The sequence below is a fragment of the Rhinoderma darwinii genome, chromosome 3, assembly GCF_050947455.1.
Source record: "Rhinoderma darwinii isolate aRhiDar2 chromosome 3, aRhiDar2.hap1, whole genome shotgun sequence".
NCBI classification, from domain to species: Eukaryota; Metazoa; Chordata; class Amphibia; order Anura; family Rhinodermatidae; genus Rhinoderma; species Rhinoderma darwinii.
The window spans coordinates 233,732,576-233,751,098 of record NC_134689.1 but is presented as its reverse complement, the minus strand read 5'-3'; the positions used below and the strand labels follow the sequence as shown (position 1 = coordinate 233,751,098).

At 38.2% G+C, this 18,523-nt stretch overlaps 1 protein-coding gene across 1 annotated transcript in view; it reads right to left on the bottom strand.

Annotated features, from left to right (window-relative positions):
* LOC142750416 (uncharacterized) overlaps positions 1 to 18,523 on the bottom strand; it is a 372,136-nt gene that overhangs the window by 238,741 nt on the left and 114,872 nt on the right. Inside the window, exons 45-50 of the mRNA XM_075859419.1 lie at positions 16,455 to 16,490; positions 14,255 to 14,329; positions 3,250 to 3,285; positions 2,390 to 2,434; positions 1,879 to 1,950; positions 543 to 578 (exon numbers count right to left, since the gene is read on the bottom strand). Of these exons, the coding sequence (XP_075715534.1) occupies positions 543 to 578; positions 1,879 to 1,950; positions 2,390 to 2,434; positions 3,250 to 3,285; positions 14,255 to 14,329; positions 16,455 to 16,490 (300 nt within the window). The remainder of the gene's footprint in view (positions 1 to 542; positions 579 to 1,878; positions 1,951 to 2,389; positions 2,435 to 3,249; positions 3,286 to 14,254; positions 14,330 to 16,454; positions 16,491 to 18,523) is intronic.

Genomic DNA, 18,523 nt, shown 5'->3' with positions numbered 1-18,523 from the left:
TATCAAATAGCTAAGTATTCAAATGTACTAAGGTGTAAATATTTTACACATAATTGTTGTTACTTGGGCAATTGCCCTGCTTTTATATTAATAATTGATGAAGAAAGAGTAAATGCAGGAATACATAGCTAATGCAAATATTACAAATACACACTGTTTAAGGGATTCAGATTTTTTTTTTTTTATTAAAGAGGTAATATTTTGTCTGATTATCATGACTATCGCTGCGGTTATCACATTGAGAATTGAGAAGAAGGCATACAAGACTACATTTCTCATAGTACTCAAATAGTACATAGAATAATTGTTAATGGATCACTCTTTTGTATGTACTTAGTATGTTTGCAATTGTTTTATATTTTTTGTTTAATTCAGCAATATATTCCACTACAGCAATACTACCAGCTCAAATCTGTATTCATCAGGGAAACTAAGAACATACATAGATTAGCTCAGAGTAGGAGGCAAAACAAAAAAAGAAAGCATCTATGATAACATAATTTCTCTAGGAAAGGCAGAAACTATTGCATTTACTGACTTACAGATTCTCCTTTGTTTCCTTTTTTGCCATCAACACCCTATTGAAAAAATTAGAAAGATAAATGTACATTTTTATTATTTTGTCCCTTTTAAGGCAAAATGCAAATACATAAAGAAAACAAGAAGCAATCAATGTTATTGTCTTCACCCTGTGTGTAGTTTGAAATCAATATACATTTATTATACTACAGTATTCATAATTATACAGAATTACATTTTACTACTATAAGGGCAAAGCCCCACGTGGCGGAATTGCTCTGGAATTCCGCTGCGGACACTCCGCAGCGTTAATCCGCAGCGGACCCGTTTCTCCATTGCCTTCCACTGCTTTTTAGTAGTGTTCGTTTAGACGATGCGGAAAATTCCGCTGCGGAGCATAGGCTGCGGTGCGGAATTTGGTGTCCGCAGCATGCAATGGATGTTGCGGACCTGTGGCGGACTGGTTGCGGACTCATTGCGGAAGTTCTCCATTGACTTCAATGGAGATTCTAAATTCCGCAATGAAGTCCGCAGATGTCATGTACATGTTATGTGTGCTGCGGAGCGAATTTTGTTTTTTTAACATGACATTTCTTCATTCTGGCTGGACCTATGTATTTCTAGGTCTACAGCCAGACTGAGGAAGTCAATGGGGCTCCCGTAATTACGGGTGACTATGTGTGTGCACCCGTAATTACGGGTGACTATGTGTGTGCACCCATAATTACGGGTGACTATGTGTGTGCACCCGTAATTACGGGAGCGTTGCTAGGCGACGTCAGTAAATAGTCACTGTCCAGGGTGCTGAAAGAGTTAAGCGATCGGCAGTAACTGTTTCTGCACACTGGACAGTGACTACCGATCACAATATACAGCAACCTGTAAAAAAAATAGAAGTTCATACTTACCGAGAACTCCCTGCTTCTTTCTCCAGTCCGGCTTCCCAGGATGACATTTCAGTCTAAGTGACGGCTGCAGCCAATCACAGGCTGCAGCGGTCACATGGACTGCCATGTTATCCAGGGAGGTCGGTCTGGATGGCGAAAGAGGGACGCGTCACCAAGACAACGGCCGGTAAGTATGAAATTCTTTTACTTTCACTAGGGAAAGTGCTGTCCCTTCTCTCTATCCTGCACTGATAGAGAGAAGGGAATTACTTTCACCTCAATACGCAACGGCCAGTCCGCATCAATTTACTGCACATTTTGGGCAGATCCGCAACAGAATCTGCAACGCAGATTCTGTGCGGCATTGATGCGGACAGTTGCGGAAGAAATACGCCACGTGGGGCCATGCCCTAAGTCTTCATACTACACATACACAAATATTAAATTATTTGAACAATGACGCCATCCTTACATCTCTTCCACTTGGCCCCATATCTCCTTTAAGTCCAGTATCACCAAAACGGCCAGGAAGTCCTGTGGTGCCCTTGGTAATTATATTTAAGAATACAAATAAAGGACAAATCAACCCTGCATATATTTATAGTGCGACTTTGTCATTTTGGCCAAAATTCCACACTTATTTCAGTTTTACTAGTCTATAACTCATTGGTTAATCCTGATTTAAAGATTTGCATTGGTAAATTCTCCTTTATCTCTTACAAAATTCTATGGTATTATGCTCTAATATATACTAAACTGAACCAAAGTACTATTTGTTGGATATTGGTATATGTAAACAGTATTACAGTTTGTGAGAATCCAAAAGTCTTCCATATTGTGAAATCTAAGAAATTTCTTATTTAAAAACATTAGTTGCATATCGGATAACAATACATAACTGCAATGCAATGAAACTGTTGACAAATCGTATTTCAGTGCAATCTCTATCTCTTTTTACATACAAAGAAGAGAAAAAGGCTTACCCTCTGTCCTTTCTCTCCTAGTTCACCTTTCATCCCAGTATCTCCCTAGACAATAAAATAAAACATACACAAATGACAATCTAGTAACTAAACACGTTAATCAGAATTAGGACTTGTGTAGATCAGACTTATACGGTTTTAAGGGAAATTCCCATTCAATTTGTTTTTACATTTATTTTACTTGGCAGATAAAACTATTAGAAAAACTTTCCTCTGATCTCCTGTGAATGACAACAATATTGAACATTATATATTTCTCTGTGACAAGGAAGGGTTAAACTTTCAGGAGAAATACAATTTTCTTGCAATTTTCTTGCAAATAGTAACAATAAGGGCACGGAGTTTATCAGCTTCAAATGTTGGTGCAGATTTGGGGCAATTACGCAACGAATCTGCAGCAACATTTGCATATTTGACAGGTAATTCAGACGTTGCAGAAAACACAGCGGACTTGCCACAGATTTCAGTTTTTGCATTGCAAAGGCTGAAATCCGCAGTGAAATTCCGCTTCTTCTCCGCAACAGACAGTGCATGCTGCGGACTGAAAATTCCGCACCGCAACCTATGGTCCGCAGTGGAGTTTTCCGCAACGTCTGAACTAACTTGCCAGAAAATGTATTGAAACAAATGTAAAAAACGGCCGCTGGAGAATTCCACTGCGGACTGTCCTCAGCGGAATTCCACAGCAATTCCGCCACGTCTGGCCGTGCCCTAAAGGCTTTTAGTAATTCTTATTTCCAGTACAATACAGGAATGTCACATGTCAACTCAAATCTTCAGTTCACAATTAGGTAGTTGTAAGATGTTTCATTCTGATCCTCCTTATAAATAAGTAAAATATAGTAATGGAGATATATTACCTTCATACCAGGATCCCCTTTCAAACCTGGTTCACCCTAAAGGAAAGATATATATGATTAAAATGTGTTTGCTTCTATGGTAGTACAAGAGGGTTATAGCCCTATTAGTCCAATAACTGTGTATGAATTAGTGCTATATATGACGTTGATACCATTAAAGGGGGGTTGTCTGGTTTCAGCAAATTTATACTATTCTTTTTTTTTTATAATTAAACGTTATACAATTTTCCAATATACTTTCTGTATTAATTCCTCATTGTTTACAGGATCTCTGCTTGTTGTTATTCAGTAGAAACATTTATTGTTTACTTCCATTCTGTCCATGGTCATGTGATGGACACACAGATGCACGGCTCAGTACAGTTTATGTATCAGAACTAGGTCTTCTAACGATCCCAGCACCTGTGTATCCATCACATGACCATGGACAGAATTGTATCAACTGGAAGTAATCTATGAATGTTCCTACTGAATAACAACAAGCAGAGATCTTGAAAACCGTAAGGAATTAATACAGAAAGTATATAGATGTAGCCGTCTTTACCTTGACTTTTAACGCATTAAATAAACAATGGCTAGATCTCTTATCTTGACTTTTTCAATGAATTTTCAATGGCTTTTGTTGTGTGATATCACGCTGCAGCCAGTTATCAGAATCAAGTTAAAGATGGCTACATCCATACTAGAAAATTGTATACATTTTAATTCTAAAAAAAAATAACATACATTTTCTGAAACCGGACAACCCCTAAAATTAGCAGTTTATAGTCTTATATAGTATATAGTAATTATTTCTACACTTATTACTTCAAGCAACATCAACACTTTGAATTACATACGAAAGAGACCAATGGTTTAACCATGTTGCTTTTAAACCACAAATCCTTAAAGCAAAATATAATAATATTAGAAAGTTGTAGAATTTGTCATTTAAATGGTACTTAAAGAGGCTCTGTCACCAGATTTTGCAACCCCTATCTGCTATTGCAGCAGATAGGCGCTGCAATGTAGATTACAGTAACGTTTTTATTTTTAAAAAACGAGCATTTTTGGCCAAGTTATGACCATTTTTGTAGTTATGCAAATGAGGCTTGCAAAAGTCCAAGTGGGTGTGTTTAAAAGTAAAAGTCCAAGTGGGCGTGTATTATGTGTGTTACATCGGGGCGTTTTTAATACTTTCACTAGCTGGGCGCTCTGAAGAGAAGTAACATCCTCTTCTCTTCAGAACGCCCAGCTTCTGACAGTGCAGATCTGTGACGTCACTCACAGGTCCTGCATCGTGACGGCCACATCGGCACCAGAGGCTACAGTTGATTCTGCAGCAGCATCAGCGTTTGCAGGTAAGATCGACTTACCTGCAAACGCTGATGCTGCTGCAGAATCACCTGTAGCCTCTGGTGCCGATGTGGCCGTCACGATGCAGGACCTGTGAGTGACGTCACAGATCTGCACTGTCAGAAGCTGGGCGTTCTGAAGAGAAGAGGATGTTACTTCTCTTCAGAGCGCCCAGCTAGTAAAAGTAGTAAACACGCCCCGATGTACGCACATAATACACGCCCACTTGGACTTTTACTTTTAAACACACCCACTTGGACTTTTGCAAGCCTCATTTGCATAACTACAAAAATGGTCATAACTTGGCCAAAAATGCTCGTTTTTTAAAAATAAAAACGTTACTGTAATCTACATTGCAGCGCCTATCTGCTGCAATAGCAGATAGGGGTTGCAAAATCTGGTGACAGAGCCTCTTTAAGCTGTATTTACATAAAATATCCTGAACCCCTTAAAGGAACAGTGTCATCACAAATTATTTTTTTATATGTTAAAGATGTTAGTGCTTTATTAAAAACGTTTAAATTCATTTGTGTGTTTGTGTTTTACTTTTTCTTATTTTTACACTTTTTCTTCCCTATGGGGGCTGCCATTTTTTTTCCATTTCTGTCTGTGTCGATTAACGACACATACAGACATGGAATACGGCAGCCACAGTCCCATAGGGACTGCGAACGGCTCCCGTCCCATTGACTTCCGTGTACGGCGTCTGTGTGGGAACTGCGCATGCGCCGCTCCCACACAGTCCAATTCGAAATTGGCTCCGTCCGGCGCCATTTTCCTGTGGACCGGAAGTCGCGGCCGGACAGTAATATTACTACTTCCGGTCGCGGCTTCCGGATTTGTGCACTTGGACCAGCGGCAGCAAACGGAGCGGACGGGCCGGAGGGAGCCGCGGCGGCAGGAGCAGGTAAGAGATTTCAATGTATGTTCGTGTTTGTGTGTGTTTACTACTGTATGTAAACCTACTACACTGTGTGTTAGCTCAAAAAATGGCGACACACAGTGTAGGAGGTTACACCGTTCAAACCCCTCGTTTATCCCGGCACTAGCCAGGATAAAGGAGGGGGGGATGCTGAGAGCTCACTAGAGCGAGGGCTTTTAACCCAATGTTGCAATGCTGCAATTTTGGGAATAGCTCCATCTAGTGACCAAAAATGGGTAGTATTATAAATTTAGAATTAATTTATAATATTTCCTGACTCGTGAAAAAAATAAAAAAAATTTGAACAATGTTTAATCACCCACACACTAAATGTTTAATTTAAAAAAAACAAACATGTTTTTCTGGCAACACAATGCCTTTAAGGACCAATCTATTTTTGTAAAATAAATGTCATCGTCACATTCCAAGCGCTATAACTGTTTTGATTTTCCCGTCGATGTATCTGTACGATGGCTTGATTTTTGCGGGACGAGTTGTATTTTTAAATAGCACATATGATAGGTACATATAATTTATACATTTTTATCCATTTTTGGGGTGTTTAGCAAAAAAAATCAATTTCACAATTGATCTTTAGGATTTTTAACGTCTGGTATATATTTCCAGATAATTTTATTGTATGGGTTGGTAAGATATGAGTGATGCAAAATATGTATTTATTTTTATTTGTATTTTGCTTTAGTACTTTTGCACAATAAAAGCATGTTAGATCGAAAATAAGTAATTTTTGTATTGCCTCAAGATTGATTTTTGCAGACTGAGCTGTAGTTTCTATTGGCACCATTTTGGGGTCATATAATTTACTGATTAAGCGTCTAGTCACAGAACCTGCAACAGTAATTCCGCAGCGGACTAACTTTTGTGAACTTTGTATCATATTTTCTACAGATTAGTGTTGCGGATTTGTGGTGCGCAATTTTACTTAGCATTGAAGTCTATGAAGAAAATCTGCATCTAAAATTTGAAACACATACAGAAAATGCTGCGGGGAAAAATTCTCCATGGAAATTTGATCCATGTATGTGTTCCAGATTTTGTTTCTACACATTGAAATACATTGTGTAACTTTTGACAGCAGATTTTTTTTTAATAAGGAATGTGTGTGACTGCACCCTAAATTTTGTAAAAAAAAAAAAAAATTTGGTGAGGAAGGGAAAAAAAAGCAAATCTGCCATACTTTTTTTTTTTTTTTTAAACCATGCATAGTGCAGTATAAATAATATTTTCTCTTTTTTCTATGGCATGTTACAATTGTAGAAAGAACATGTATCTATTTTTTTAGGTTAAACTTTTTTAAACAAAAAATTATTTTTAATGAAAAAAGGAGGGGTTTATTTTTATTTTTGGGGACATTGTTTTTGCTAAAACTTTTTTTTTCTCAATTTAACGTTTCTTTTTTGTGCCACTAGGGAACTTAAACTTGCGATCATTTCATCACTAATATAATTCTTTGGAAAGCTCAGTATTCCAAAACATTCTTATTGCCTATCAATGTTACACAGATAGGCAATCTATTATGCCATGCCTCTGGCCTCTACAATGTAGCCATCTTTATCTTGACTTTTAACGTATGAAATACACAGTGTCAGGAAACTTTAACTTGACTTTTTCAATGGCTTTTCAATGGCTTTTCAATGGCTTTTGTTGTGTGATATCACACTGCAGCAAATTATCAGTCAAGATAAACTTGGCTACATCTGTACCTATGGCAGACCTGGGGGCCTTTATAAGGCCTCCGACTGCCATGGTAACCTATCAGTTTCGCTCCATCTGCCAAACTTCTTAAGTCCTGCTGTCGCTATTGACTGTGGCATCTAAGAGGATACACAACCAGAATCGGAGCATGGCTGTCAATTTCAGCTACAGATTTGTTTTTTTTGAGGCGTTTACCATTCACCTTAAAATACAGCTAAAAACCCTGCTGCAGCCGGGATCGGAGATTACTCCGATCCCAACCGTTTAACTACTTACATGTTGCGGTCAATAGTGGCTTCCTCTGTAAGCCCATTGGTACAAACCCATGGAGCGATTGCGGGCGTTGCCATGGCTGCCACGGACTAACATAGGCCCCTAGATCTGCTATGTACCTGAGCCTATTTGGCCCCGTTAGAAAAAGTTTACAAAGTTAAAGAGTTTACAAAAAATAATGTAATTTTTTTTTACAAATTTATATATCAAAAATGTTATATATAAAAATGTTTTAATATGGGGAAAAAAAATAAAAACTAGACATAATTCGTATCGCCACAACCATAATGACCCGTCCAATAGAATTGCATGCAATATTTATCTCGCTCAGAGAACGACATAAAAAAAGAAAACAATGCAAGAATTGCTGGGTTTTTCCCCCCAAAAAAGCAATAAAAATTAACTAATATGTGGATTTGTAAGCCAAAATGCTTCCAATGAAAATTACAGACTGTCCCAAAGAAAACAAGCCCTCGTAAGGCTTTGTCGACAGAAAAATAAAAAGTTATGGCTCTTGGAATTCGACGACACAAAAATAAATTGTTTTTATTGTGCAAAAGTAGTAAAGCATAAATAACAATATAAATTTGGTATTGCTATAATTAGATATTGCTGTAAACTAAAAAAGTTATGGCTGTTGGAAAGCAGTGATGAAAAGTGGAAAAAATGTAGCCATGTGTAGGCTTGTGGTGTAGTTTTCATTGGTATTGATGTCGGGTACATGAGACTTATTTGATTACATTTTATTATATTTTTTGAGGGGAGGGAATGGAAAAAAAAGCAATTCCTCCGCTGTTTTTTGCAGGGTTTTTTAACGGCAGTCATGCGATTTAAATAGCATGTTAACTTTATTGTTCAGCTTGTTACAATCGCAACAATACCATATATGTGTAGTTTTAAATTAATGTTACACTTTCACTTTTTATGAAAAAAAAATGGTTTTATTTTACTTTTACTGGGCATTTTTTTAAATTTAACTTTATTTAACTGTATTTAATTTTTTTTAATCCCTACTAGCTGCTTGTCAGTGTAAGGCCAGATTCACACAAACGAGTGTCAACTCGGAAAGAAAAAACAGATGTTTTTCCACGTCTGAGTTGAATACTTTGCGGGTCCCATTTTCACGTATCCCTATAGACATGAGTCTATCGAGGGATCCGTGAAAATGGAAGAAAATAGGACATGTTCTATTTTTCAACAGACCCTTCACACGGTCAGTTGAAACAATGGCCATGTGAACGGCCCCATGCAAATCATGCGTCCGTGTGACAGCCGTTATTTTAACCCCTTCCCGCTCCTGGACGTACTATTAAGTCATGGCAGCTGTATCGTTCGCGCTCCATGACCTAATAGTACGTCTCGAGAGTAACGGCCGTTTCGGCCGTCCTCCCGACATATACAGGAGCTGTGACAGTTGCTGTCTTGTTCAGCAGCTGTCACAGCTCCTACAGCGGGGACCGATCGCTGTGTCCCCGCTGATTAACCCCTTAAAAGCCGCGTTCTATAGAGATCGCGGCTTTTTAGGGGTTAAGCTGCCATCGCCGGCCTGCTACGCGATAGCGGCCGGCGATGGTGACTATGGCAACCGGACACCAAACAATGGCGTCCGGCTATGCCATAGACGGAAGCCTAGTGGGTCCTGACAACATCAGGACCCACTATGCTTGCTGTCAGTGAGTAACTGACAGTTCTAATACACTGCACTAGGCATGTAGTGCAGTGTATTAGAATTGCGATCAGGGCCTCCGGCCCTCAAGTCCCCTAGTGGGACAAAGTAATAAAGTTAAAAAAAAGTTAAAGAAAGATGTGTAAAAATAAGAAAATAAAAGTTTTAAAAGTATTAAAAGTAAAAATCCCCCTTTTTCCCTTATCAGTCATTTATTATTAATAAAAATATATAAACAAATAAATAAACTATACATAATTGGTATCACCGCGTCCGTAACGGCCTGAACTACAAAATTATTTCGTTATTTATCCCGCACGGTGAATGCCGTAAAAGAAAATAATAATAAACCGTACCACAATCACAATTGTTTGGTCACTTCACCTCCCAAAAAATTTAATAAAAAGAGATCAAAAAGTCGCATGTACCAAAAAATGGTACTGATCGAAACTACAGTTCGTTACGCAAAAATTAAGTCCTCGCACGGCTTTATTGATTGAAAAATAAAAAAGTTCTGGCGCTTAGAATAAGGTAACACAAAAAGTGAATGATTGTTTACAAAACGTATTTTATTGTGCAAACGCTATAAGACATAAAAAAAAACTATAAACATCTGGTATCGCCGTAATCGTATCGCCCCGCAGAATAAAGTGAATATGTCATTTATAGCGCACGGTGAATGCTGTAAAAAAAAAAGAATAAAAAAACAATAGTAGAATTGCTGTTTTTTAGTCACCGCGCCACCTAAAAATAGAATAAAAACTGATCAAAAAGCCGCATGCACCCCAAGAAAACTACAATGGATTCCTCAAGGGGTCTAGTTTCCAAAATGGGGTCACTTTTGGGGGGTTCCCAATGTTTTGGCACCACAAGACCTCTTCAAACCGGACATGGTGCCTAATAAAAAAGAGGCCTCAAAATCCACTAGGTGCTCCTTTGCTTCGGAGGCCGGTGCTTCAGTTCATTACCGCACTAGGGCCACATGTGGGATATTTCTCAAAACTGCAGAATCTGGGCAATACGTATTAAGTTGCGTTTCTCTGATAAATCCTTTTATGTTATAAAAAAAAATGGTATAAAGAGGATTTTCTGACAAAAAAAAAAATGTAAATTTCACCTCTACTTTGCTCTAAATTTCTGTGAAACACCTAAAGAGTTCATAAACTTTCTAAATGCTGTTGTGAATACTTTGAGGGGTCTAGTTTCTAAAATGGGGTGTTTGATAGGGGTTTATAATATATGGGCCCCTCAAAGCAACTTCAGAACTGAACTGTAACCTAAAAAAATAAATAAATGAGGCAATACTTCGCTTCTTACTTTATACTGATAATGAGCCGTGCCCACCCCGAGATGACCCCAGTTTTGACCGTTTGTATAAACGGAGACCCCTATAAGACCGTTCCAGTGCCCGGTTTTCCCAAGCATACACCCCCGAGAAGTGTATTTCTATTGATGAGTCCCTGGTACATTTTAAAGGGAGGGTTCAATTCCGCGAGTACCTGCCGGGTAAGAGGGCAAGGTATGGCGTGAAGATGTATAAGCTGCGAGAGTGCATCAGGGTATACCTACAGGTTTAGGATATATGAAGGAAAGGCCACCCCCAAACTAGACTGCATCCTGGACTACAATAGGTACATGGGAGGGGTGGACTTGTAAGATCAAATCCTGAAGCCCTACAGCGCCATGCGGTGTGGTATAAGAAGCTGGCCGGTCACATCATACAGATGGCTTTGTACAATGCGTACGTGCTACGTTGATGTGCAGGCCAGATGGGAACTTTCCTGGAATTTCAAGAGGTGATTATCAAGAACCTAATCTTTAGGGACCAAGAAGGGGGGGCACCCAGTACTTCTGGAAGCGGGGCCACACGCATCGTACCAGGGCGGCAAAACTTTCCAGGAGAAGTTCCCCAAACTGGCAAGAAGGGAAAAAGTCAAAAGAGGTGCAAAGTCTGTTATAAGAGGGCGATAAGGGATGACACAATATATCAATGTGACACGTGTCCCGAATAACCAGAGCTCTGTATGAAAGAGTGTTTTAAAATTTATCATACATCCCTTGGTTTATAATTTACCCCAATTTTACTTAACCTGATGCACTCCGCACAGCTTATCCCCCCTCGTCTTTCCCCTCTGAGCCCTGCTGTGTGCCCAGGCAGCTGATAACAGCCACACGTAGGGTATTGCCATACCCGGGAGAACCCACATTGCAGTTTATGGGGTGTAGGTCTCCGGTCAAAATGCTCACTACACCTCTAGATGAATGCCTTAAGGGTGTAGTTTTTAAAACGGGGTCACTTCTTGCGGGTTTCAACTGTACTGGTACCTCAGGTGCTTCTGCATACATGACTTCGCACTAGAAAATCCCCAGTAGGCCAAATGGTGGTCCTTTCCTTCTGAGCCCTCCCATGGGCCGAAACGGCAGTTTATCACAACAAATGGGGTATTGCGGCACTCAGAACAAATTGCGCAACAGAATGGGGTATTTTGTTTCTTGTGAAAATAAGAAATTTTCAGCCAAAACTACATATTATTTGAAAAAAATAATTTTGTTTTCATTCCCAGCCCAATTCAAATAAGTTCTGTGAAAAAACTATGGGGTCAAAATGGTCACAACACCCATAAATGAATTCCTTGAGGGGTGTAGTTTCCAAAATGGGGTCATTTGTGGTTGGTTTCTATTGCTTTGATACCTCTGGGGCTCTGCAAATGCGACATGGCACCCGAAAACCAATCCAGCAAAATCTGGACTCCAAAGAACACACAGCGCTCCTTTCCTTCTGAGCCCTCCCATGGGCCCAAACGGCAGTTTATCACCACAAATGGGGTATTGCCGCACTCAGGACAAATTGGGCAACAAAATGGAGTAATTTATTTCTTGTAAAAATAAGATTTTTTTAGCTAAAATGACATATTATTGGAAAAAATATATCTTTTTTTAATTCCCAGCCCAATTCAAATAAGTTCTGTGAAGAAACTATGGGGTCTAAATGGTCACATTACCCATAAATGAATTCCTTGAGGGGTGTAGTTTCCAAAATGGGGTCACTTCTGGTGGGTTTCCATTGCTTTGATACCTCTGGGGCTCTGCAAATGCGACATGGCACCCGAAAACCAAACCAGCAAAATCTGTACTCCAAAGAACACACAGCGCTCCTTCCCTTCTGAGGCCTCCCATGGGCCCAAACAACAGTTTATTGCCACAAATGGGGTATTGCTGCACTCAGGAGAAATTGGGCAACAAAATTGAGTATTTTGTTCCCTGTGAAAATAAGAAATTTTGATAAAAAATTACATCTTATTGGAAAAAATTTCATTTTTTTAATGTCACAGCCCAATTGAAATAGGTGCTGTGAAATAACTGTGTGGTCAAAATGCTAACAACAACCATAAATGAATTGCTTGAGGGGTGTAGTTTCCAAAATGGGGTCACTTTTGGTGGGTTTCCATTGCTTTGATACCTCTGAGGCTCTGCAAATGAGACATGACACCCGAAAACCAATCCAGCAAAATCTGGACTCCAACAAACATACAGCGCTCCTTTCCTTCTGAGCCCTCCCATGGGCCCAAACGGCAGTTTATCACCACAAATGGGGTATTGCCACACTAAGGACAAATTGGGCAACAAAATGGGGTTTTTTGTTCCCTGTGAAAATAAGAAATTTTGATCACAAATGACATTTTATTGGAAAAAACGTGCTGTGAAAAAACTGTGCAGTCAAAATGGTAACAACAACCATAAATGAATTCCTTGAGGGGTGTAGTTTCCAAAATGGGGTCACTATTGAGGGATTCCTACTGTTTTGGCACCTCAACACCTCTTCAAACCTGGCATGCTGCCTAAAATATATTCTAATAAAAAAGAGGACTGAAAATGCACTAGGTGCTTCTTTGCTTCTAGGGCTTGTGTTTTAGTCCACGAGCGCAGTAGGGCCACATGTGGGACATTTCTAAAAACTGCAGAATCTGGAAAATACATATTTAGTAGTGTTTCTCTTGTAAAACCTTCTGTGTTACAGGAAAAAAAAAAAAATTGAAATTCAGCAAGAAAAATGAAATTTGCAAATTTCACTTCCACTTTGCTTTAATTCCTGTGAAATGCCTGAAGGGTTAAAAAACTTTCTAAATGCTGTTTTGAATACTTTGAGGGGTCTAGTTTTTAAAATGGGGTGTTTTATCAGGGTTTCTAATACATAGGCCCCACAAAGCCACTTCAGAACTCAAGAGGTACCTTAAAAAAAAGGCTTTTGAAATTTTCTTAAAAATATGAGAAATTGCTGTTTATGTTCTAAGCCTTGTAACGTCCAAGAAAAATAAAAGAATGTTAAAAAAATGATGCCAATCTAAAGTAGACATATGGGAAATGTGAACTAGTAACTATTTTGGGTAGTATAACTGTCTGTTTTACAAGCAGATGCATTTAAATTCTGAAAAATGCAATTTTTTCAAAATTTTCTCTAAATTTTGCAATTTTTCACCAATAAACACTGAATATATCGACCAAATTTTACCACGAACATGAAGCCCAATGTGTCACGAGAAAACAATCTCAGAATCACTTGGGTAGCTTTAAGCATTCCGACGTTATTACCACATAAAGTGAAATATGTCAGATTTGAAAAATGGGCTCTGAGCCTTAAGGCCAAAACTAGGCTGCGTCCTTAAGGGGTTAAAGGCCGTCACACGGACGCATACTACGGTCGTCTGAATTCGCCATAAACTGATGGGCAAAGTAAAAAAACATCATTTAATTTAAGTCAATTTAAAAGTTGGTAAAATCACATAAAACATTGATTTATTAAAAAAATGTTCTCTTCAAAGGTGTACATTGCTTTTTAAAGGGTAAATATTTATAAACACTTATACATTTTGTGACAGCACATACTTAGTTACTTATGAAAATATATGAGTGTGTGTGGGTGTGTGTGTGTGCGCATGCGTGTGTCTGTGCGAACGTGTGTCTGTGTTTGGTAACTAATTTCAGGATTATACCTAAGCCAAGAACAAAACGTTATAATGTATTGTGGAAATTGCAGATACTGAAGCATTTTTTATTTTTTAAATGTTCTCTAGGACTCTACCATTTCTACTTACATCTTTACCTCTTATTCCAGGCAAAGTCTTAGAAGTTCCAGGTTCACCCTTTTCTCCTTTCCCTCCTCCTTCTCCCTATTCAAACAATGCAAGTCAATTAGTAAAATCAGTCTAAAAACTTATCGTGGTCATTTAATATCAACTATTACACTGGATTGGGGACCTTACTAATATACACCAATGATGTTTTATGATGGAACTTTAAAAGACAAAATCCACCATATTATTGTGACATGTCAGAACATAGCATTGCAGAGATCAGAGCCCACAGTTATTAGGAACCTGTGGCTCTTAGCAATCTGTCGAAACCCTTTTATACCTGTTTAGAGTTTTTGTTGGAAAACCCCATTGCTTCGTTGGAGCTGCCATTCGTTTCAATGGTTACAAAAAATCTCATCAAGGCTAGGTTCACATCACATCTTCGTTCAGAGCCTCTGTTTCAGATTCCATCAAAACGACGGACACATGGCTGTAAGTCAATGGGGGTCCGTCGGTTGCCAGGGGTATCCGTCATGCGACGGATCTGGCACTGCGTCATGGCTTCTGTTATAAAAGGAAGTCATGACTCAGTTGTGAACAGAGCCTTATAATATACACATATAGGCATCAGCTCTTAGAGTATACCTAAAGTGTGCCATAACAGGCAATATGACAGGACAGCCCAGAGGCTCTTTCAAAGGACTCATGCTGTCTGTCTAAATAGGGAAAAACCCAGTGATTGTGTCACCATGATTTCTTATAAAGCAGCAAGATATTCCACGGTGCTGTACAGGAATTTTTATCACTCACTGTCCCCAATGGGGCTCGGAATCTAAATTGTTTGTTTTAAGCACAGACAGAGATAAACATGAAGATCAATTGCATATCAAACAATGTTATAAGAAGTCTTATTTGACTATTTTTTCCAAGAATTTTGTTTTTTCATTGAAAACATCCAGTTTGAAATACTGGGTGGCTTTGGGATGAGAAATTAAATTTTTATCATAATAAATCAATAGTTCTTAGTTAACACAAATTTTAAAATGTGACTGTGACACACAGGTGAGTTGAAGATTCTGAAATAAGGGCAGGTGTCAGGAACAGAACTTCCTGGACATGAACTCTGGACTCTCCAGTCTTGCCTTGACCACTCAGCTAGTTCCAGAGAGCCCGGCTTGTCCTAGCTTTGTCCCAGTCATGTGTTTGCTGTTCTTGGTGACTAGTTATGGATTGCACTTGTTATTTGGCCAATCACAGTAATTGCTGCCTTATATTTACCCATAGCTTACTGTGCCTGATTATTCTGGCTTGTCGTGAATCCAACCTCCTTGTGCTTTACCACCATTGCTCTCCTGTGTACCAAACTGTGCATACATCTGACTACGGCTGATCTTTATCCCTGTGTACCGAACTCTGCATACATATTACTATGGCTGATCTCTTTCTGCTGTGTACCAACTTTGCATACGTCTGACTACAGCTGATCTCTATCCCCTGTGTGCCGAACTTTGCATGTATCTGACCCTGGTTGTAAAAACTCTACATTGTACTACTTCACCTTAGACTCCGCACCCCAGGTTATCCTGCACCAACCCAATTTCGGCTATCCCTTTTTACAGCTTGCTGAACTACAACTCCTTAAAGTGCATCTCATTGAAGTGCAATTCCTAAAGGGCTGCAAACTCTGCATTACTATTGACTATTATTGTAACTGTGTCATTGCCTCTCCTATTAAATTCCAGACCCGAGGACCCAGCATCGTTACAGCAGGTTTCTAAAAATGTTCTCTCCAAAATATATACTCTCCCCTGTCACTATTTTTCTGTGACAGATTTTCAATTCCTTATATCCTATGAGTACTGGCTCTCCTATTTCAGAGGACCATTTCTCTAGGAGAACATTTCTTATTGCAATTTTGTGGGCTCGTCTGAAAGAGGTTTCACTCTTCCAGCAAAGCCTACACCCTATGCACGAGAATAAGAAAGGGGAGCACAAATAAATTTGTAATTAAAGACTTCTCAAGCATTTTGATTCTAACCCTTAGCCATTACCATTAGCCAGCACAGGGAAAGAGATTATGTGTAAAAGCAATAAATGAATATTTGGGAAGTAGAATAGTGTTATGGTAGCTCTAAACATGACTGCCATAACAGTAATCATCAAAGCATCAACAATGGCCTAACTACTTTCTCTAATTAAATTAGTATTTTAAGATACTTACTTTAGGACCAGGCTTGCCAGATAACCCAATGTTACCCTTAAAAAAAAATCACAAACCAACTGTCAGGATATGTCAATCATTGTCATCAACCCTTGCCGCCGAAGCAATTTTTCCATTTTTTCATATTCGTTTTATTGCCTCCCCACATTTCAAAAGCTATAATTTATTTTTATTTTTCTGTCAATATAGCCATTTGGGGGCTTGTTTTTTTGGGGAAGGCCAGTTGTAGTTTTCACTTCACAATTTATTGTACCATATAAGGTACTGGGAAACTGCATTGTTTTTTGGGTTTTGTTTTTATAGTATTTTCACGAAACTTGAAACTTCAACATGAAACTTTATTCTGTGGGTCAATACGATTACGGCGATACCAAACTTATATAGGTATTTGATGTTTTACAACTTTTATAACAAAAAAACGAACTTATTAAAAAATAAACTTTTTGTATTGCCATATCCTGAGAGCCATAAGTATTTTATGATTCTGTCGATTGAGCAATGTGAATGTGAGGGCGTGCTTTTTGCGAGGAGAGCTGTAGTTTTTATTGGTACCATTTTGGGGTAAATAAGACTTTTTGATCACTTTATATTCGATTTTTTTGTAAGAGATGAGATGATCAAAAACAGCATTGAATCTGAAGGTTTAATTTTTTTATTTTACTGCGTCCAATGTGTGGACTAAATTTTTTTATATTTTAATAGTTTGGACTTATATGGACGCAGCTATACCAGTTATTCTAATTTTGTTTTGTTTTTGTACATAGCTATTGGGGGGAAATGAGAAAAGGGGAGTTTTTTTTAACTTTTAAAAAAATATATTTTAAATTTTATTTAATTTAACTGTATTTTACTTTTTTTATTAGTCCCTTTATGTACGGTGGACGTGGGCGAGGTGTTAATAAGAACAGAAGATGTCATGATAACCGGAGAAAAAACAAAACAGAATGGAGGTGACTAAAATGTCTTCCAATATTATTATAGAGGATTTCTACCCCAGACCATAACAATTGGTAATTGTGTTTCTTTTACATCCAGAAATATTTGTTTTTCTCTATTTAGCTATGGAGGCCATTTTTTTTTTTTTTCAAACGTGACAACAGGAAGTGCAGCCTTATTGGTTATGACTTTTGAATTAGCTTCTCAGAAACTGATACTAAAACAACTTCTTCTTGTCACTTTGCAAACTCGTCCAACAAAAATAAATATAAAAATGTTAATAGCTCTGTAAGTATAAAAAAAAACAACTGAAAATTACATGAACCCCTTCCCTCTGCAGCAATTTTTCAGATTTTCACTTTAGTTATTTCTCCCCACCTTCCAAAAATGTAGTGGGAAACTGTAAAAAAAATTCTTTGTGGGGTGGAATGGGAAAAAAACAGCAATTTCTCCATTTTTTGAGGGGTTTCGTTCTTATGGCGTTCACCGTGCAGTAAAAACAGCATGTTAACTTTAATCTGCAGGTCAATACAATGACGGCAATATAATTTATTTTTTTTACGTTTTACAACTTTTACAAGGGAAAAAACTTTTGTTACCATATTCTGAGAGCCATAACTTTTTATTTTTCATTTATTGAGCCGTATGAGGGCTAATTTTTTGCAGGGCGAGCTGTAGATTTTTTTTGGTACCATTTTGGGGCACATGAGACTTTTTGCTAACTTTTTATTCAATTTTTCTGTGGGAATTGAAGTGACCAAAAAACAGTGATTCTGGCGGTTTCATTTTATTCTTTTTTACGATGTTCAGTGTGCTGGTTAAATAATGTTATATTGCAATAGTTCAGACTTTTACGGAAGCGGCGATACCAGCTATGTTAATATTTATTTTTTACATATTGTGCTTGGGGAACAATGGGAAAAGGTTTTTTTTTTAAACTTTTAATATTACATTTTTTATATATATTAAAAACCTTTATTTAACTGTATTTTACTTTTTTTTAAAGTCCCCCTAGAGGACTTGACCCAGCGATCCAAGTTGGATCGCTTGCATGATATGCTGCAATACTAATGTATATCGTTATACTAGCAGTCTCCTGTGAAGCCCTGCTGGAGGTAGGGCTTCATAACAGT